General features: G+C 40.4%; 1 protein-coding gene across 5 annotated transcripts in view; it reads left to right on the forward strand.

Moving 5' to 3' along the window:
- The window catches only part of espn (espin), a 54,409-nt gene that overhangs the window by 12,381 nt on the left and 19,513 nt on the right, over positions 1-22,515 (forward strand). For 2 of the 5 annotated variants that reach the window (XM_015028183.1, XM_015028180.1), the window contains exons 3-10: positions 6,990-7,176; positions 7,314-7,496; positions 9,022-9,153; positions 11,186-11,441; positions 11,774-12,057; positions 16,811-16,972; positions 19,741-19,990; positions 20,627-20,680. In XM_015028183.1, coding sequence (XP_014883669.1) covers positions 6,990-7,176; positions 7,314-7,496; positions 9,022-9,153; positions 11,186-11,441; positions 11,774-12,057; positions 16,811-16,972; positions 19,741-19,990; positions 20,627-20,680 — 1,508 coding nt within the window. The remainder of the gene's footprint in view (positions 1-6,989; positions 7,177-7,313; positions 7,497-9,021; positions 9,154-11,185; positions 11,442-11,773; positions 12,058-16,810; positions 16,973-19,740; positions 19,991-20,626; positions 20,681-22,515) is intronic. The other 3 variants (XM_015028182.1, XM_015028185.1, XM_015028184.1) reach the window with 3 other exon arrangements.

Below are 22,515 nucleotides of genomic sequence, written 5' to 3' on the forward strand. Positions count from 1 at the left end.
TGATGCTCTTAATTCAGGAAGACAAATTCCAGACCAGATGCAGCATCTATGGAAAGAAACGGAGAGAAAACAAAAAGTTAACAGTTGAAACAACAGCAAATAATGCAAATTGGAGAGTAGCAGCAGAAGAAAGTGGGAAAAAGTGGTCATTGTGCCCCAGTAGCATTCTGAGCTTCTGGCAGCATAACGATAGAGGCAGTTCAGGATAGCCTGAGCTACTGTAACTGTAAACCTGACCAAAAAGGAAAGTTTCAAGCCTGCTGTTAAAAGTAGAGCTCACTGGCCAAGTTGGCTAATATTAGTTAATAAAGTATATTTTATGTTTTACATAAAAAGCCTGACATGAAATGTTTGTTGTGTAGGTTTGTCTATTTGGCTGGCTTATTGGGGCACAAACGGTGCCCAACGGTGACGTTTCACTTGGCCGTTGCTTCGGTGTCTTTCGCTTTGTTCAGCATCTGACCAGATCTAGCGCTTGAAACATGAGCTGCACTGATCAGGGTTTTCCTGGCAAATACCAATTTCCTGTTTTCTTTAAGGCCTCGCACGCTGACACCAACTTTGACCAACTGCGCTTTTCTTCTTGAGGAAGAAACACAAACCGAGGTGTTTTAACTCAGTTTGTGAGTTTGTCATATATTCATCCCGCCATTTTCCAACACGCTTATTAATCGGAACAAGAAACAATCACAGGAAAGCTTGCCAGGTGATTGGTGCATTCCCACTATAAGCTTCCATGTTTAAATGGAACATGCAGCGTGTTCATTTTCAAATATTTATTGAAATCCAGAATATTTGATGTACAAAATTTACTCAAGGATTTTACCTGGCATTTAAAAACAGCTACAGTTGTAATGCCCTTTTTTTCTTTTTTTTTACAGCTTTAGAAGAATAATCACATTTATTGTATTTCTTATTCCATATATTTAACACAATGTGACAAAGCATGACCTCTTACTGCAGCTATAATGCACTGATGCCCTCAGAGGGAAAAGGCAGGTCGTGCCGCATTTTGTACCTCCAATATTGTGTGGATGCACCCCAGACGGGTACATACCTGCTGAAAATTTAATGCTCCTCAGAGACACTGCAGCTCCCTGATAGCTTGGCCCCATTCAGTCCTCCGCTCCGCCCCTCCCACCGCTGCTGTTTACCGTCATCTCCACGGCGACACACAGAAGCACCAAATGGCGATAAGATAATGAGAGAAACAAAGCCATTTGTATGGAGGAGCCGCTTTCTCCTCTCCAGCTCTGAATGCACAGTGGAGATGAAGTTTAATGTTCAGGCTTCAATGTGATGTGCAAGCGCGCATCCCTGAGTTTTAACAGTTATTGCTGTTTTATTTCTACCTGGAAGATCACAAAGATTACATGGACTGTCTTGGTTGCATCATTGCGTTTGTTAACAAGCAGCCTAATTACGGTGTAACATAATGAGAGTGTGACTGCAGGGCATTAAAAGTACATACAGTCAAGGTAAACAACAACACCTTTATGGTGTTTTCTGTTTTCAGCATTGCATTTCGACTTATGCCTCACTTTTAATCATAACAGGATATCTTAATGATGATAAAAATGCCAACAAAGACGTCATTCTGCAGTTCTGACAAGGAATTTCTAGAAAGTGTTTGGACTACTGTAATTACTGTAGTTATACACGGTCCTGAAAAACTATTTGCTCCCCACTGATTTATACAGTGCTGGCTTGTTTGTCACATCTTCATGTTTCAAAGCAATTGTATCACCATGGAAGAATTGTGGTCAACTCTTGTTAGCAAAGTTACTTTAATTCAGCCACTGCTTTTGCCAAGGTATCTCAGTCAGATTTATGTCCAAATTACGACAAACCCTTTGTTTTTGTTTTTTTTTCTTATTTTCTGTCATTCAGATGTGTAACTATTGGTGTTTCTTTGGTTCATTATCTGCTGCATAACATAAAGTATGATTAGGTTTCAGTTCACCAAACACATGTTTCTATGTTTGGCTGTCGTTATGATATTCTGATTCTGAAACGATGTGTTGGTACAGCAGAAGTATTGTTCCACCATCGTCTCTCAACATAACATTTTCCCTAAAGTCTTGGGAATAATCCAGATGCTTTTTTGGGAAATGTGGAGTAATGGGTCTTTGTGGTCAACTTTGGTTTTCACTTTGGATATCTCCAGTGGATACAGTTGTTTCCCTGGCTCTTCTTTTTGCTATGATGCTAGTGGCTCTTATTGATAGTAACTACACAGGAAACAGGCTGAGAAACCAGGAGGAATATGTGTTTAAAAATAAAAAAACAACTAAAAGCTAAGATGTTTCTCATCTGTTCTTGAACGTCTTCAGATCAGGGCAGTATGTTTTGCTTTTTGAGCCATTCTGGTCTAATCCACAGTATCAGACAGGTTGTATTTCAGTGATTTCCTGATTCTACGGCTCTGCCACAAATCGGTCAATCATCATGTTTCCTCTTAAGGCTCCTGGAAAGTTACTATAAACTAATGAATAATTAATTCATCTACTACGTGCCTAACTTTAAATCAGATCATTTTCCTCTCACATATTAAGATGGATACAATTGTTATTTGTTAGAATTAGTGGGTAAAAAAGAAACATTACATGCTCAGGTTTGCAATTTGTCCTGTAAAAGGAGTACAGGACTTGATTTCAGTTGGTTTGTTTTGTTTTACTAAATTGTAGATTAGAATTTGGTCCCAAAATCTGACATAAGTATGTCCCCAAATATGGTTATGTTTCAATTAAATGTTCCACAAATATTAACTTGCAGTGGAGACCAAAGCTTGATCCCACATCCGTAAACACAAAAAACTCTTAGTGTGAAATAAATGCAGTCCTTTTTTTTATCACATATTTTTTCATTTTGTCGTGTTGCAGGATGGGTCATTGCATTCGTGTTTCTAGATAGTTTTGCGAACTGCGTCTAAGTGAGCATTTTATCTGCCAGTCTCTCCCAGTGAGCCAAAACAAAAAGCTCAATGTGCCTGACCAGATAGCCTCATTACACAAAAAGTGGATGAATGAATGAAAGAGAGATAGAGGGAGAGAGAAAGAGAGAGAGAGAGAAAGTGGGAAGCTGCAGACATCTTATGTAATCAATTAGTGCAGCTTAAGATCTTTGGTCTGGAGACCGTTCCAGCATGAAGTTTAAAAGGACATCACTCTGTGTTGAGATAATCCAGAAAGTTAGCCATCTAAAGCTCCATCAGAAGTGAGAGAACATATTGTCTGATGGCTCCTTTTCTCCATATTTTTCTTGAAATAGAAACTTAGTAAATTCTAGTTCTTCGTAGAGTTGACTTTTAGATTAACAAATTTAACGCCTTCAACATGAGGATTTTAATCCCTTACATAAAAAGTAGTGAAAACAGAGTCCGGAAAAATATGAAAGAATAAAATAAGTGTATGAAAAAATATTTTCAGAGTGTAGTCTCTTTCCCATTGTCAAAAAGTTGTGTCCTTCCCTCTCTATGTTGCTTTTTTCTGTTTCCCCCATATCTTCTAATGGTACGCCTTCCTTCGTTGAATACTTTGTTGATTTTGTTTATTTCTTCTGTGTGTCTATCTTTCCCTTTTCTTTCTTCCTTTTTTCTTCCATTCTTCCATCCTTTCTTCCATTTCCATCTAAAAACTTTAGTCTGTAAAAACCTGTAGTTTTTACCTGTTGAATGTAAAACTTTGTAAAGGTTTCAGGTCAGGGAGAGATACAGACTTAATGATAACCTCTTATTCAATATACGGTTAAAATTAAAACTGATGAGAATGTGTTTGTATTAGAATACATTCTCAAGATGCCATTATTGAGGCGTTAACTGTATATTAGTGTCATAATGACTTCTTCTCAAAGCTGTTTCTGTCTCCAGGTAGTTTATTTCATGAAGCTGGTAAGATGTTAGCTCACAGAGAGAAATGAGTAAATAAGGCAGTATTTGATTAAACCAATAGCTTAGCTGCACCTCCTGTGCTCTATAATCCTCCTAATAAGTTCCTGGTGCAAGTTGGATAAAAGCCCCTTTCAAACATCCTTCACAACAGGTTTAAAATGAAAAGATGCAACATTACATGACATTACAGTTACATAGAGACTATGTTTAGATAAAATATTACACCATCCATATCCAGTTAATTAATATGTACACAATATATGTATTTTGTTGATGTTTGGCATCATTCTGGATTATTTAATGTTTCTGAATCTAATCTAAAAATATATATCTTTTGCGAAAAAAAAACAACAAAAAGTGTTGGTACCGCGCCTCTTGCTTGTGCAACAAAACTTTAATTGTGTAAATCTCTATTTACTGACACCTGACTTGAAGAATGTTCATGCTTTAGAAAACCTTGGCCTTTAGAAACTTTAATAAACTTTCAAAACTGTGCAGTAAAACACTTAAAACACTTTTTAAATAGCCAATGGAACAGACACACGTGAGATGTACACGTTGCAAAAGAGACATCCATTTCTCCATCAAAACTTTTCATTATTCAATAGGGCGTAAACACTGAGCTTGTCAAAAGCCTTCATTAGCCAGGAGGGCCATTTGTAGGACATCAATTACATTACTGTAATGAAGACAACCTTAGTCTTTGTTACTGCAGAAAGGAAAGGTACAGTGGTCAGACTATTACCAGGGCGAAATGCTCACTGGAGCTGAAATGGAAATATATCATATGTCTCCGACTCCAGTGTGAGAAGTTTTTCTGTACAGTCCCTGCTGAGGTGGTGCGCCTTGTGTCAGAGAATAATCTAACCTCTTTCCTAACCCTTTGAAATCTACACTCCTTCTCCAGAAGCACCTTTTCTCTTCCTAAGCCTCCCCACTTTGAGGAGTTTGGTCCTGGTTGCTTTAGTACGTGACCTTTAGCACAGTGAAGTTTTGTGAATAGGATTAATTAAAGAAATATACTTTTCTCCTTCTAAGAAAAACATGTGAGCGAAACCCACTTTAGTTACATCAATGAAAGATTTATTAACATGCTCACTTCCTGATGACAGAAACACAGACGACTTCCTTTTCTTGTGTTGAAATATTTATTATCTAATTGTTCCTACCTGGAACTTTTCACTTAATCATTCAAAGAGGCCCTCAACGTTTGTTTTCTACTAAGATACAGTGCATGTTTATCTTTTGTCGCTCAGAATAAGCCTAACTGATATTAAAACTACTCGTTTGGCATGATTTAACTGCAGCCTCTGCAAAGGTGAGACGTAGCCCTTTAGCTTTCTTATGTAGCGGCTCAGTTACACTTGCAACTCTCAGTTAGGCACATTGCGAGTCAAGCAAAGCTAGCGGGTTGGTAATCCTCTTAAGTGACTCATTGCTCATTTGTCAGAGTCCAAATAAAGTACGACCTTATGGGATTTAGTCGGGAAGCACTCGTTTCCTCCGTGACATCCCGCTGCGACAGAGAGTATCTGGGACAAGAAGGGACACTAGGGCTGGATAGTTTAGCTTTGAGAGCCGGGCTACGGACCTGTGGGGGAAAAAAGAAAAACAGAGAATGAGATTCAGTCGGGCTTGCCTGCTTGTCTACTTTTAGCAACAGACGAATGTGTTTTGCACCTACAGTCAGACCGTGTGTACTCGTCTAAAGCTGAGACTAAAAATAGGGATTGCATGTTGAAAAGCCCTTTTCCAGCAAGGGCTCGTATCTGGAATAGACAGAATCATTGGAACAACGAGAAAACACACTTTTCAAATATCCACCTCGGTGTTGCTTGATGAAATGAAATGCGATTCAAGATTATTGTCTTAAGTACGGATAAATCAGTGTTACTACTCAACAATTGAATCCTGACAAGCATATAAACCACTGAGTTAAGGATTTGATGCAATGAAACCTAATTGGCCTGAACCATCCCCACTGTGAAACATGGTGGTGGCAGGATCATACTGCTGGGAAACTGGTTAGAGATTATTAGAGGATGGATGGAGCTATTGCTGCGCTCCGGTTATTTGATGCTGAGTTTGATGTCAGACCTGAGATAATTTTAGATTCACTCTTATGTATATCTTGTAAATAAACATGTTTCCACCACACTTTACTTCTGACAGGGAAGGTTGAATTTCCCAGTTCCAAGTACAACTGGAACGTAGCGTAAACACAGGAAAGTCATGGTAGAAAACCTGTTAACAGGCAGCTGTCTTGATCCAACTCATTGGCCGTTGAAGATAACAATCCAAACAAATAATTTACTGAATTACGTTGCTGACATTTTGCGGCGTGTCTTCCGTTGCGTCAGCAGGTCAGCAGATGGATTGAGTGGATGCCAAAAGGAACCAGGGCCTCCCTCTAATTTAGGGTCCCTATGTTTCCGACTGACCTGTGTATCTGTGCATGTTAGTGAGTATAAATTGGTGAATGTGGCTGCCATGTAAAGTGCTTTGAGTGGTCAGTGTGACTAGAAAACTGTAATAAATATTCAGTCCATTTACCAATTACACTGCTAAAGGCTTGAGACTGGTGTGGCGATTCAATGACTTTCGTTGACCTAAAACATGAACAACGCATGTTCATGTTAACAGCTGAAATGGTGGGTCTAGGTGGTTCTGTAAATATATCAAACATAATATCAAATCAATCATTTCTTTGTGAAAAACGTTGAAAAACTTTGCATCCTCTCGATAGATTTCACTATAATGTGCTTCTTTGTTTTGGTGGATTACATAAAATCTCAGTAAATACGATGCGCCACAGCTGCACTACATGTTAGAACCAGAACATTGACAAAAGACATAAAACCACTGGTTATATTTAAGATGGCATATTTTTATTTTTTTTATTAGCCGTTTAGTCATTTACCATTGGGTGGGGGGAAAAGCACAATCTTGTTTAAAATAACTATGAAGTATTAAAGTTTCCCTGTTTAACACCTTTTTAATGACTTATTGTTAGAACACTAATTTCAGGTCAAATGTAGCAGCAGTTCTCAGGTTTGCTGTCCACGACTTTTTATTGCTTGTGGGTTTTGTTTACTCGCAGTGTCGTCAACTCCCAAACTAAGAATGGTGCCACGCCGCTCTACCTGGCCTGCCAGGAGGGTCATCTGGAGGTCGTCCAATACCTGGTCAAGGACTGTGGGGCAGATCCGAGCATCAGAGCCAACGACGGGATGACGCCTCTGCACGCTGCTGCTCAGATGGGCCACAGCACCGTCATCGTCTGGCTGGTGTGTTGACATGCACGTCAGATCCTTTCAAATTTATTTGTTTCTTTCTATTTGTTAACGACATCTTCTCATTTACACTAAGAGCAGAGAAATCAATGAACACCAGTGAAGTCTGTTCTTGTCTTCTCACCCTGCAGATGAGTTTCACAGACATCAGCCTGGCGGACAGGGACGGCGACGGGGCCACGGCCATGCACTTCGCAGCCAGCCGTGGCCACGCAAAGGTGCTCAGCTGGCTGCTGCTGCATGGAGGGGAGATAGTCACCGACAACTGGGGAGGAACCTCTCTCCACGACGCAGCGGAGAACGGGGAGCTGGAGGTGGGGGCGATCAGAAGTTCTCTCTTGAAAAATAAATTTTTTTCTCTTTTGTAAATCACAAAAGAAAAGAATAATCTGAGTATTTAAGTAGAGGATGATTCATTCTCTGTGCTCATCCATCCATCCATCCTGGGTTTTACAGCCCGTCTGTTTTGAATAACTGGCGTCTAGCGTACGGTTTCCCCCCCCCCCTCTCCCCAGTGACCTGCTGTTTTGACTAAGTTTTTTTATGGTCAGGCTCATAGAAAACGCTGCGTTGAAATTTTGCTCTTACGAAAGTATTCATACCCCATAAATATTCTGCCATAAACTTCCACGTATGTCGCATGCTTTTTGTGAGATAGACCAGCACAAAGATTCTTTCTGCTTGGTGAATGTTCATCATTGTGAAGGATGTAAAGTAGTTCTCTTCAAGGTGGTTTATTAACCAGCTCCTCATCAAGTATAGTTAAAGAACATCCTGAGCTGTTATACCGGAGAACCAAACGATATCATGTGTGAAAATCTAAGGCAGTTCTGCGCATGTGCGCCGATCACGACTGAAATACGGTGTGCACTTTGGGACAGCAGGTACAAACTGTCTTGTCTACACTGAAGGAAAGTGAAAAGGATACAGAAATGACTTTCTATCCATTTAAGGTACACAACAAGAATGTGGAAGAAGGTGATGAAAGTCAGTACAGTGAAGGTTTAGCCTCCCTCAGGACAATCAGAGCTACATTAGATCATAGCATCAGAACAGCGAAGTCGAGACCTAAATAAATTAGGATTTTGTCTGAAAACCTAATCTCCTATTTGACTACGCTCTACATGTTTTGCATTGAAGAATGAGCCAGTCTTTGAGTCTTTAGAGGCATAAAACTGGTTGAGAGAAATTCCCAAAACACTGGAGGACAGGACAGAATGGACATGACACTGTTTAACCACTAATGTGGATATCACACTTTTGGGATTTTTACTTGAAATTTTGCTTAAATAATGTATCATTTTCCTCGTGTTGACATTTATAGCTACTTTGCTTTGGTTTAATCACATAAAATGTATTAAAAAATTGTGGCTGCAACATGACAAAATGTGGAAAAGGTTCAACAGCCAGTCGTGTCATAATCCATAAATAGGACAGCAATGTTATAATTAAACGTTGTTTTAGCTTATCAAAAATAGGTAATCAAAAACAATCATATTCAGTCATTGTGAGCCAATTAGAAATAATTTTTGTAATAAGTCTTTATTCAGGGCTGATTTATTTTCATTGATTTCCTAGACGTATGTATCACGAATGTTGGAAGCAGAATAGCGTTCACGTATCAATGTATTTTTTTCACAGTACAGTTCTGGCAGACTGCAGTATCTCTCAGCACTGTGGGCCACATTTAAACCTTCTAGATATTCATTCAGTACTTTAAACTGTTCCCACTGTTTGTGCAAAACCAATTAACCTGAGAGGTAATTACATTGATGAGTTTGTCATCAGTAATCCAGACTGACTGAAGTTTTGTTCCCCCTCTAACTCTCTGCTCCGCAGTGCTGTCAGATACTGGTGGTAAACGGCGTGGACCTGGGCATTCGGGACCAGGACGGCTTCACGGCCGCGGACCTGGCCGAATACAACGGCCACTCCCAGTGTGCCAAGTATCTGCGCACAGTGGAAAACATGGTAAGATCTGTGGCTGACAAGTCCCACTGCCACGAGTCCTGACCTCTGACCTCTGATCCGCTGGCGAACCGAGCCAAGCTGTGAGGTAATCTCTCTGTCAAGGAAGAGAGGTTTGTGATAAAATTCCTCTGGTTTTCAAGCCTGAACACATTTTATTTTTTAAATAATTAAATATTCTTTGTGAAACAAACCTGCCGCCACTCTCAGAAATGATAGCAAGCATAAGTACATGATAACGCGCCTTTGCTGCATCGAAACAATAAGCTTATGCTACACTGCTTCAAGGAGCTGGACGATTTTTATTTTAACAAACTATAAACACAAAAAGTAATGTAAACTGTCATTGTAAGAAATTTACATCCATTATAATGGGGACAGTTTTGGCCTATTTATTTGATTTATGTTTATTTCTTTTCCCAAGTAAATAGCTATGCAACATAAATTTGTTGTAAATTTTCTCTTATCCACAAAGGGTTATCACATTTCCATAGAGTTGAGTTTGGAGCTCTCGGTTAATATTAACTCAGTTTATTCATCCAAGGACAGCCAGTCTAGGTGTGTAGTTGTATGTATCTTTTTAGGCCTGCATGTGTACTTTTGAGCACGTGTAGATTAGGAGTTTAAAGAACCGTGGTATAAAGACTTGCTAGGAGTATGCACTTTTTTCTGTAAACAGTCTGCTGAAAATTGATGCCTTAATTTTTACTGCACCAGTATTTAGACAGACCGGAGTTGAGCAACGTTAATCAGGCGAAACACAAGAAGTGAAGAGCGCACTTTGTTTCTCACAGTTTCCGCAGCGCTGCACTAAACTTCATTCTTTACAAGTACTCACTAAAACTGGGTCTCTAATAAGGGAGGATTACACAATGAATGAGGCAGTGCAAGTTCATTTACAGGGCCCTCAATATGGCTGCTGTTACATAAGGCAGTGTCGGCTGTGGGGTACATGCGAGGGCAACTCAAACAAAACAGAGATTTAACTCAGTCAACCCTGAAACTTTCATTGCATTTAATTTAATTACAGCCATTCTATAACCATACTGTACTTGGTTACTTGTGAATCTAACACAAATCAAACACCAGGCACTCTGTTTTTTTCTGGTTATTCCCAGAGACCTGAGCTGTAAAACACCCGTTGCATGTACTATAAGTGAAGTAGCTTTCACCGAACTGACTTTATTCCAGGCTTTTCAGCTAATTACTAACTTACTCTTTGACTTCCACCATCCTACATCGCTAGCAAATTCAAGCCCCAGAGCGTGCAGAGTAATTATAACAGTGCTGGTGCCGGGGAGACATATCTCCTTTGCCTCATGTTCTCTGTTCTGTCACGAGGGACACGAAGCCACACGAGTCGAGCACTTTGGGAGAAGACGAAAGCCCCAGAGCTGCTCTGATCAGCTGTGAGAAGTTTCACTACTGTGCAGTAATTAAACTCATAATGCTTTTCTCCTCGTTTAATTCACCAGGGACTGAGCGGCAACAGGATTTATGAACTGATGTCTGAACATATGGATAATTCATAATGATGAGAATTGTTCTGAGTTGTAAAATGGAACTAATTGGCACACAGTTAACTTCTAATTAAATGAGTCATATAGAGTTGTTTTGGTTTTGTAGATTTTTTTTTATATGTTACGAACACAAATTTCAGTAATAATTTGATATGATACAGGCCAACTCAATGCAGGGAATAATTTTGAATTGGAAGAAAAAAAATTATGCATGGTGTTCAGCTCCCTTTAATGTGATACCCCTAAATAAAACGAAGTGTAACCATTTGCCTTGGATTTACTGGTGTGTAATCGAATCACAAATGAGATGAGACTAAAATTTTCTACACGCAAAATTTCTTCTGCGGCTGAAGAGAAATGCTTTTCTTTTGCAGGAGCAGAGTTGGAACTGATGGGGAAAATAGTCTCAATAAAACGTGTTAAAGTTTGAGTCGGACAAAATCTGAAACAGTCCAACGGGTAGTGTGAATGCGAGCCGCTGTACAGTGATGCTTTCTTTCATAATCCTGCAACAGAGTGTGGAGCATCGGGTTTTGTCTCGAGACCCTTCGATGGAGCTCGAGTCCAAGCAGCCGGACTCGGGCCTCTCCTCCCCGAACACCACCATGCCTCCAGCCAGCCAGGCAGCGCACTTCGACATCGGCTCGCCGTCCAGCTCACTGTCCAACTACGACTCTGCCAACTCCAGCCAGTCCAGCACCGGAGAGAAGAGAAGCAGCCTTACAATGTCTCGAGGACCTCCCACCCAGCTGAACTCAGTCGCACATCAAGGTCTGTGACGTTTTAAACAACGGGATTAAAACTTAAAAATTTATCTGTTCATCCATTTATTTAGTATTTTACAATGCTTCTGTTTGGTTACTGCCTTAAATTTACACTTTTGATGTCAGGTGCTTTATGTACAGGTGCTGCACCCTAGTGGTGTATCCACATAAATTTAGTTCTATGTAGTGACACCAGTCATTTTTTTCTCAGTCATACTTAAACCGCTTACAAATAAAAGGAAATCAGATCCCCGATTTCAGCTTTATTGTGCAAATTAAAAACCGTTGCCAGTGCGTAATTTTTGCTTGAATTGTTGTGAGACCGCCATCTTCTTACAGGTGCATCAGAGTCGGCCATTTCAGACATGCAGGCCTACATGGACATGCTGAACCCAGACATCGGCGCTGACACGGCCAGCAGGAACGAGATCAGAGCTGACGGTGTACCCAACCCTCCGCCTCCTCCAACCTATCCTCCTCCGCCTCCCCCTCGAGCTCCACCGAATCTCCCTCCGGCTCCGAGCTACCCGGCGCCTCCGCCTCCGCAAGAGCCTCAGTCGGCCGAGTTCCTGAAAGTGAAAAGCAACTTGCGGCACGTGGACAGCAAAAGCAGCAAAAAGGAGGTACGAGCGGTGTTGGCAGTTTGTCAGTAAAGTTTCTGAACATCAAAAACAGACATGTCCCAGAAATTATATTTTCTTTTTTTTTTTTTATCAGCATATGTTTTACAGAGAAACAGGAAGAGCTGTGTGTTTGTCATAAATTGGCAATTAGCTGCTTCATCCCCGAACCCCCTTCCCAGTGGTTTTTATGAAATGGACTGAAGCTCTTCTGTAACAGTGTGCCTTCTCCTCCGGTGAGCCAACAACGATGTTATTGTGTCAGCATGGCTAACGAGGCCACAGAAGGTGCTTGTTAGCGAGCCGGGCCTCTGATCTGACACATTGCGAAGCCCGATGTGATGGGTTTGATTTTAATTACACTAATTAATCGGGCCACAGATGACTCAAACGTCTGAAGGGGAGCAGCAGTGTCGAGAGGCAATAATATAAATGTCACTTCTGCTTCTGCTGGTTTGCTTATACAGACATTGTGGAGTTGTGTTTCTGACAGAGATGTGAATGAGTTTATTTAGCGGCGCAGCAATGATTGATCTGACTCTGTCATGAGAAATGCGTTTTCCTGATTGCTGCCATGTCTGGCACTGTGATTGCGAGATGATGTGCTTTACGATTTTTAACTTATTGCTATTTTACATCCAAAAAGTTCATCTTGCTTTATTTAGTTCTTTTAACCCTTGTGTGTGCGAGGACAGAGGCAAACGTAGAGGACTCAGGCAAGTGATACAAGTTTTACATGTGTGGGGTCGGTTGGACCCCATTTGCAAACACAAGGGTTAAGGATATGTCTCTGGCAGCTTTGCATGTGTGCATACTGAACATATCTTTTGCCCATTATTCCTTTCAAAATATCTTTTGAGATATTTTGAGTGTCCGTAACATTAATTTTCAAATATCACTTTCTCTAACCCTTCCATGCACAGTGGACAGCTGTCTAAAAGCCATTTTCTTGTGCTTCTTGTGGATTTTTATGTTATAAATGCACACAGACCACTGAAGTGGACACTAATGCATCATAAAATACACTATCAACTACTGGGCATCAGCTGCAAATGCAAGAAATTATTTTTGTTAAATCCAATATGGCCGACAAACAAAAAAAGCTTGTCGACCGACCCGGTCCCTCCTTCTACTGTAGACGACTCTTGCAGGTAAAAAAAAATATTGTGATTTCAGATAACCCCTAAAGAACAATACTACTGAGGTATTTTTCAAATAACAACTTTGTATTTGGAGAAAATTACAATTGATCACATAAAAAATAAATAAATAAATAAATAAATAAATAATTTTTTTTACAAAATTTCTTTTCCTACCTTTTTTTTAATGCCTTAAGAAAATCCAAAAAAATTGGAAAAAAAATCCTGACACAAAGGATCATAATTCATGCATGAAAGGGTTAAATGAGACCCAGCTCTCAGAGACTTAACCTGTTGAAATAAGATTCGTAAAACACATTTGCTCAAACTAGTAGGTGTCCTGTCAACTGAGCTTTGGATCTCCACAGGTTGCCCAGAGTTATCACGACCCCAATGGCTACTTCTTTGGCGGTTGCCTGGCTTGTCAGTTTAGTTGTATTTTCCTGCTTTGTTTGGGTTACGTCATTTGTATTTTTAGACGATGAATTTGACAGTGATCTGATATTCTCAAAGGTCAGGATGTTGTTTTCTAACCTGGCTTTGCTTTAATCTTCTTTACAACTTTATTTCTAAAGTGCCTGCGGCTTTCCATGGATCTCGTGAAGCTGTTTGTTCTCTAATATGGTCTAACAAACATCTGACTCAAGAGAAGCTGTATTTATACTGAGATGTGTAATATTTTGTAGTTAGATTACATCAAATCTTCCACTGGATTTTATCTGACGGTGCCAGAATAAAGATGGATGAATATATATTTCCAATTTATGGATTCCTATTTGTAAAAAAAATATTTGAGAACAATAATCTTTTACCTTCCACTTGACAAATGTGTGCTGTTTGGTGTTGGTTTGTCACATAAAATGTTGAAAAAGATCCAATTTAAACAATTTCTAATAAAATTCTTGTTCTATATTTGACTTATCAGGTTAATTCTTTTGTGCTTGGATAAAATCGTTAGAAACGACACATGGTCTTCGGTTGAGAATGACTGATGAATATTTTTATGCAAACAGCAGGAAGCTAAAACGTTGCACAGCCAGCTGGTTTGAGGGAGGAAAAAATGTGCTTAGGCATCGGCAGGGTGTATGCATCTGCAATGCAAATAGATCACATTGCAGTTATAAATGGTGAGTCAGTGAGTTTTTCCCATAGAACGCATCCATAGCGAGCTCTTTGTGTTTGTGTGTTACTGTGTGACCCTGCGGGGGAGATGTTTAATGAAACTCTTGTGTCACCCGCTTTCCCCTCCGTGCCCAGGTGATCAGCTCAGGGCGCACCCCGTCTTAATAATTTAGATAAGGTCTGGTTCTCAGAACACAGTCACACACACGTGCACAAAAAGACACACAAATCGGATCTCTGTGTACCAAACAGTGAAAAACAATCCACCTGCATGCTAACGCTGCAGTGAGCCTCGGGTGGATTTTGTTGACGGCTCGACTCATTTGTCTGCATTTGACTCAAAGCAAAAGTTTATTGTGCAGCGTACAAACCTCCCTAACCACCACGACTGCTAACGCCTGTCCCAGTTTTAATTCTTTGGAATGCAATCCATCAGAACATTTATTTTATTTTGGCACTATTCCTGCTGTAAGTGCAATTCCCGAAAGGTTTTGCACCTGCACTGAAGGCTGGAATATTTTGATAATCCCAAAGCCTCTCAGGATTTGCGTGTGGCGAAGGCGACGGCCAGAGGAACACATGGGAGTCTGTGCTTTGCATAAGCGGAACTGGGCAGGGTCCGGGGTGTGGTCAGTCAACGGGACCGTGGTGACATCATAGCCGCTGCTGAGCTGGCCCAATAGCTTATTGATGAGGCCTGTGGGTAAAGTGAGAGGTCCAGGTAGAGTGACAGGCGTAGGTTCTGAGCGGAGAGTTTGTGAGGCGCTGGATCTGGTGACAGTTGCTCTCCATCGGCTCCGCCGGGTTGCGCGGATGTGGCTCGGTCCAGACTAGAAAGCCGCTGAAACAGTGGACTCCTAGCAGTAAGGTAAAGTGTGTTTGCTTTTCTGAGGACATTTTTACTTTTTCTTTTTTTTTTTCTTTTTGCTCCTCTTTCTGCAAAGCTTATCTCCTTCCAATTTGCATTTTTCAGCAGTTTTACATTCGAGCAATAAATCAGACTTGTTTAGTTTTTCTGCTCAAAAGAAAAAAAGCTCGTTGTTTTAAATTATACATCGGAAGCGATCTTATTTTTTGACGCAAATTGCCTCCCTGTGTTTGATGACATGTAAATGTGTATGTCCGACAAACAGACTGAACAAACTTGATATTGTTCTGTACGCTAATAAAATGTAAAAACATAAGGAAACACATGAACAAAAGCCATATATCACTTCCTGCTGACAGACAGATATGTGTGATGAAAGGAAAAGGAGTCGGCGTAAATGAGAGATTGTGGGGGGTTGGGGCAGGGTGGGGGGGTTGGCAAAACACTTTGTACATTTGCTATTGTCGACCCGTCTCCCCGGGGGACGACGATCCATCTGCATCTCTCCGGGCTCGCTTTACCCAGCCTGCTGATGAGCGCTCAGGGACCGTCTCTTTGACAGCAGACAGGAGTCAACACAATTAAAGAAGCTTGTAGGAACTCAGAACACAAGAGCGCACAGGAAGAGAGAAGGTCAGGGGTCAGCTGTCAATTATTTCTGCTCACTCACGTCAATGTCAGACGTCCCGACACTCGAGGTGCTGGTTTGGGTTAAGTGAAACAAAAAAAACAAAAGAAAAGTCCAAGTTGTGTGCCAGCATATTGGATGTAAATAAATACAAATCTGTTCCTCAGTCTTGGATTTGAAAGGCAAAGCAGCTTTTTTTGCTTTAAAACTTGCATATCTTTTTCATGTTAGTGTTTGAAACAGATTTTTGTACCTGTAGAATTTTTTTGTATCCTTTACAAAACTTTTTTTTTTTTTTTGCAACACAAGTTTTTGAGAAACAGACAAATAAAGTATGGGAATCAGGAAGTTTTGTTGCATAGCTATGTTTTCAGGCAATAACTTTATGCAAAATTTAAGGCCTTTTGCATGAAGGAAACATTTTGGAAACCAACAGGAAATATAACTCTTTTTTTTTTTTTTTTTTTTTTACACCGGCATGTGAAAATGAAACATTTTTCTCACTGAAGCTTTTAAATATGTAAAGCCTGTCAGGTACATTTTGTACGGCGAAAACTGTGATTGAGAATATTTGACTGATGTCGTGTTATTAGAAATCCAGCTTTCTACACAATATTAAATCAGAAAGTGACATTCCTAAAACGAACGTGGCTACGTCAGTGATCTGCTCACTCATTCACTTCATTATAAAATCTGAATGTGACCCAACAGGCTCTGGATGGTGAAACATACAGTGGATGCCAGGGCTTTACATGGGCTAAATTAGAGCCTTGTTCTGCTATTCAAATAAAGCAGCTTTGGTCCCCACGAGAGAGCTAATCCAGCAATAAAACAGAGTAAATACATTGTTCTGTTGGTGTTCATCTTTCCTCCTGCCACCCACACACATTCATAAACATGGATTAATTTTTCACACAGTATGAAAAACATCTAGGAAAAAAAAACATGCATGGGGAGTTTTAGTCTGACGTGTCCGTTTCTCTTTTCAAATCGGTGAAGCAGCTGACTCCTGGGGAGAGCCACGAGAAATTGCGGCGAGTGGATTCAAACAGGAAGTCGAGGAGCTTCAACAAACAGCCCAGCACTGGGGACTACTACAAGAGTCTGGGCAGCGACACGGCGGAGCCCCGTGGGAGCAAAGTCATGGCGCCCAACGAGGAGGCAAGTTGAAGACATCTAAATACGTTGAAAGGGCCTCAAAGCAAGATTTCTCAAAGCTTCACTCATGCTGGATGCTGACGTAGCAGAAAGTTCATTTTCTGTTCACTGAAAATTAAAACGTATCTATTTAGCATGTGTTTTGTCAGCGTCCAGGGTAGCTTGGACATGCTGTTGCTGCGTGAGGTCAGAGCTTTGGGTGTGGTTTAGCTGAGCGAATGTGCATCGGCATAAGGTTACAACACTGACGGGCAGTAATTTGCCTGAGCGTCACCACTCAGTGTGTTACATAATCTTTTACTGTCTTGACCCTTTATTTTCCAGTCTCCAACTCCTCATTTCCATCACCTCACCTCTTGTCGCCACCCCTCTGTGGAAATGTTCTATACAGGCGTCATTTGCTAAACGGATGACCGGCACTGGAACATGAAGCTTCCTGTAAACGGCAACTAAAATCTAATTTAAACATTTTTCTATGAGTAATAATTTATTTCAGTACATAAAAACAAATATAGTTTTGTATAGTAGGATGTACAATAGATTACATAATAGAATGGATCTATTTTTTATTCTCTACAGTATTAATATTCCTAATACTTAAAAACAAAAGTGCAAAGTGTATAGTAGTAAAAGTGAAAGCATACTGGTATAAAAAGTTTATTTAGTTTTAGTTGCTATTTATCTCTAAAATAATAGAGATCATATTATCTGTACATATAATAATATTATGTACAGGTATTTTTGATATTAATAAATGTGAATGAAATGTGAATTTACACGCTCGAAACAAGAAAGAGGCAAATCTGATTATTGCCAAATTTAAAAATCTAAATAAAATCAAAGTAAATAAATTTAATAATGCATTTTGAAAATCCTGTTATTTATTTATTAAAGCCCCTAAACGCTGCCTGTCAAATCGCTTTAATAAATTTTATTCCAGATAGATTACACCTAGGAAGTAAATTAAATAAATGCTTCTTCTGTTTCTGGTTTGTCAAGAAATCCCATAAAACAAAACAATTAATTCAAAATGACAGGTTCTGATTAAAGCTACATATATGGACATGTGCAGTTAGTTATAAGTCTTAATTTGGGTTCATTGATAAATACTGAAGCGTTTTAGTAAATTTCTGCTTAAACCACCTGTTTGCTTCCACATAACTTCACAAGCACAAGAGGATGAATAAATAGTCAGCTGGAGTCAATGATCAATGTCCCTGGAGAAACCCGAAACTCCCACGAGTATCAGGAGTGGCGGGTGTTCAGGGGGGACACATGCTATAATTCTCATTGAGCCAATTAGAGTCCCAGAGGGGCCCCTCCCTGTCTCCGAGGACCCCAGCAGATGGAAGGGCTAATCAAGGGAACCGGCACGTGCCGCCATGACCCATCTGGATGCCCCTCCTCTCTCCTCCTCCTCCACCTCAACTCCCCGGGGAGGCCTGGAAAGTGAAGGGAGCAACAATGATGAGCACGCGTCTGAGGAGTGCCGGGGGGGCGGGGAGGGCGGTGGGAGATCCAGTTAGATGTCACAGTCCATTAATGCGCCTCCAGCTGAGTTCCAGCATGGTTTTGGAGCGTGCCGACGCGTGCAGGACTATCAGTTGCAGTGACAGATGGTCCATTCGCTCCGTTTTCTGCACAGGATTCCCCCCTGTGGGATTAGGTCATATTAGCTCCCTTATACGTGTGAGGGTATTGTGTCTTTATGAGCTGGTTAGAGACGTCCGGAAACGAGAACAAGGCGTGCATCTGTCCCTGGCAGCAGCCTTTGCAAGAATTTAATAGTTTTACACCTCATAGCAGAAGTACAGGACTTTCATCATGCAAGCTCAAAATATGCTGACGGTTTTTCACAAGAAAGACATGATAAACGTGTTACTGGTTATTTAATCAACATAAACAATTTGGGATGGGGGTTTATCATGCTACTCATCATTTGAATAAGATTAATTCCTTATAATACAATTTTATTTAATTGTTGTCACATCCATCCATCCATCCATCCATCCATCCATCCATCCATCCATCCATCCATCCATCCATCCATCCATCCATCCATCCATCCATCCATTTTCTTTACACCCTTGTCCCTTAGTGGAGTTCGGAGGGGTGCTGGTGCCCATCTCCAGCTAACGTTCTGGGCGAGAGGCGGGGTCACCCTGGACAGGTCAATTGTTGCCACAATAAATTCCAATTAATTAATTAATTAATTCCAATTCCAATTAAAACCGTCGGGATTGTTAGTTTTACTATTTTCTCCTCTGTTTGTTCAATGTATCAATAAATTTGAAAATATGATTAAATGTTGTTACTGTGCGCAGTTTAGTGATCAAATCAAACTCCTTCATGGTGTCCTAAAGAAGTGCATCACAAATGTGTTTGTGTTTTTGAGGCTATAACTGCGGCGCCATGCGGTCACAGCAATAGTTACCTGAAAAAGATGAGTAGTTATTGTCACTTTTATTGTTATCACAATAGTGCCACAAAATATCATGATATACTGTAAGTCCATATTGCCCACTCCAATAAACAATCTAACGATGTCAGTTCTTTACAAATAAAATCTCAAAGTCAGCTTTGTGGCTGTGCCATGAGAAATGGGAAAAGCTGAGAGGGAACTTCAATAAGACGCTCCAAGGGACGATGATTGCTAAAACTTCTGTCCTCTTCGCCCGATCGTTGACCACCAACGAACTCTAGGAAAGAGACGACTTTAAGGATGCGTCACGTCATTGACATCATCTGCGTTTTCCTCCTCTTTCCTTCAGGGTTCGGTATTATTGGAGGAGCCTGCAGAGAGTCCCGCCCCCACCTCTGAAAATGGCACCACAGAGGAATCTGTGTCGCCTCCGCAGCCGCCTCCACCGCCTCCTCTCCCCCCCAGCAACCCGATGCCAACGCCCCCTCCTCCTCCTCCACTGCCCACCGGGCCACAAACCACCCAGAACAACGGCAGCACCGCCCCCAGCTCCACCTCCACTTCCACCGACAACAGGCGCCCATCTTCCTCATCAGGAAGTGAGTGCCTCCTTTGGTTGTTCCTCAAGTCTCCCCACTTTTTTGCTTGCATACTTTTACTGTGTTATTCTTAGAAAGTGGAGTGTGTGTGTGTGCGTGTGTGTGTGTGTCAGTGTCAGCCACCAATTTATCATTGAGCGGCGTTCAAACCTGGCCTTCTAAGTACCAGATTGTAAATTAATGATGCGGGCGTCCCGTTACCCCTAGATCTGGTTTAGAGTTCAGTTATTTCCTTAAGTGGCCCTCTGCCCGATATCACTCTCTCACTAAACACACGCCGCTCTGCTTGTAGGAAACGTTGGGAATGAGAAGTTACTAAACTTATTGCTCGTGCATTACTGCTTGTGAACAGTCCTCAGTAGCTGTTGGAGAAATATAAGGTGAAAATCCAGATGTGGCACAATGCTCGAAAGTAAACCATCCATAAAGCGGGAGTAAGGGGAAGAGTAACAAGATAAAACTATTACCTTATAAAATAAAATAAGTTGGTCTATGATTGAATTTGTCAACGTCCTAAATATTTCTGTCTATTTCTTTTCATTACATCTTTGCACTTTCATCTGTTTCCTCTGCATGTCTTTGTCTTTTCTTCCTCTCTCTCGTTGCCTGACGCGGTTTTTCCTCGATGCTCTCAAGGCGGGAATGTCTCTATCTCCCCCCCAGACAGAGGGCCGCTTAGACAGATGAAGAGTAAGTACAAACTGAGACTTTAACCTGATAGATGTCAGGATCTTCCCAGACCTTTATATCCACTTTAGCTTCCTCATAGACGCACCCATGTGAAAAAAAAAAAAAATTCAGACATTTTTTCGAGGAAAAAAAAAAGTCTTTTAATTGCATTCGTTCTACTTATTAAGTAAAACATATGACCAGAAAAGTGGTTTCTGAGTGGAGGAATAGTTTGGACACCCTAACCTCTCACAGCTGCTGTTGGCCTCTTTAGCTGCGACAACCTCAGTGGGATGTTTCCAGCGGGTTCGACATGAGGAAACTTTGCTCCACTCCTCACCTCCAGCTGTGAGATGTTTGAGAGTTTTCCAGGTCGTTCAGCCCTTCTGAAGCCACTTCAGGACATTTCAATTCAATCAGGATCCTGACTCGGTCCAGGATTTTTACATCTATTCATCCTCAAACAGTATTTTGTGGTTTTTCTGCACAGTTTCTATTTATTCATCTGCCTTAAGAACACTATTCTAGAAGTCCTTCTTCTGAGGGAACTGTCAATCTGGGCTTTTTGTTTTTCTTGCAGAGTAAATGTTTGTTCCTTGTGCATCTTACATGAAACAAACTGCTGCAGTCTGCTTTGCACTCTCACATCAGCAGTAGCAATAGTTTGCTTTAGGTTCTGCGTTGACCATTTTGAGGTTTTGGGGATTTGTTTTAGCATCTTGCAGTCTCTTCTCAGGACAATCTTGGGTGTAGTTGCAGTGGTTTCGAATGTTCTCCACTTGTATCGTGAAATGGCTGATTTCAGATTACTTTTGAGAACTCTTTAAGTCTCTTATCAGAATCATAAGGTGCTACCACTAACAAATAGTTTCTTATCTTGGAAACAATTTGTTTGGACTTTTACCGAAAGATTAGCGCTTTATAGTTTTATTTTCAAAAACCAGACTGTTTTCTGAGGCTGTTTCTCTAATGAGCCTCAATGAAAAGGCATCAGCTACGCTGCTGTGAAACAAAAATAGACATGTTTAAAAAACAGGAACCCCTTTCTTTATGTGAAAAAATGTCAGTACGTACACTAAGTGTATGTATACTGTTCCTTTTATCCTTTTTTAAAAATTGCCTTTAAAGTTTATATATGCGTAGCGTGAGGAACAGAAATCAAATTTCTTATTTGTGTGGAAACCTTGCAAAAAAATCAGATTCTGATTTTGACTCCAATTTTGAATAGTCAGTAGCTGAATCTATTCCTTGACAGATAATGTATTTTTATTACATTTTGCAAAAAAGCTTCTTCTGGTTTTGTTGTTTACATATATTACATGATTTAATCTATTTCTGTTGAGCATCCAGTGTTACAAAAATTACAACAAAAAAAACATACAGACTGTAATAGAGCAACCTAATTGTTTTCACACGACTCTATTTTACTATTTTTTTTTTACACTTTTTTTCCTCTTGTTTACTAAAACAGATCCATCCGGTGTTCCTCACTGTCTCAGAAGCTTCACAATGTGCTGGTTTTATTCTACAGTCACTGGAATTAAATAGTTTTTAACATATGAGACAAAGAAGCTCCTCAAACTGAATTAAAAAGTTGAGTTGGAAAATCATGTGACAAAATAAGAGCTGGAAGAATGGAAGATCGTCTAATATAGAGCTCAATGTTTGCAGGAGGAAGCCATCAATTTGTCTTTTTCTGAAGTGATAAAGCAGTCATTTAGTACATTTTTTAAGTCATCATCTATATGTATTTTATTCGTAGCGCTTTCCACATTTTTACCCTTTATAAATGTGACTAAAATGCTTTAATATGGATTCACATTTTTTTTGTAGCTTTATGATTTAATTACACAGAG

Source organism: Poecilia latipinna, unplaced genomic scaffold (assembly GCF_001443285.1).
Source record: "Poecilia latipinna isolate Pla-1442-1.1 unplaced genomic scaffold, P_latipinna-1.0 Scaffold117, whole genome shotgun sequence".
Lineage (NCBI taxonomy): Eukaryota > Metazoa > Chordata > Actinopteri > Cyprinodontiformes > Poeciliidae > Poecilia > Poecilia latipinna.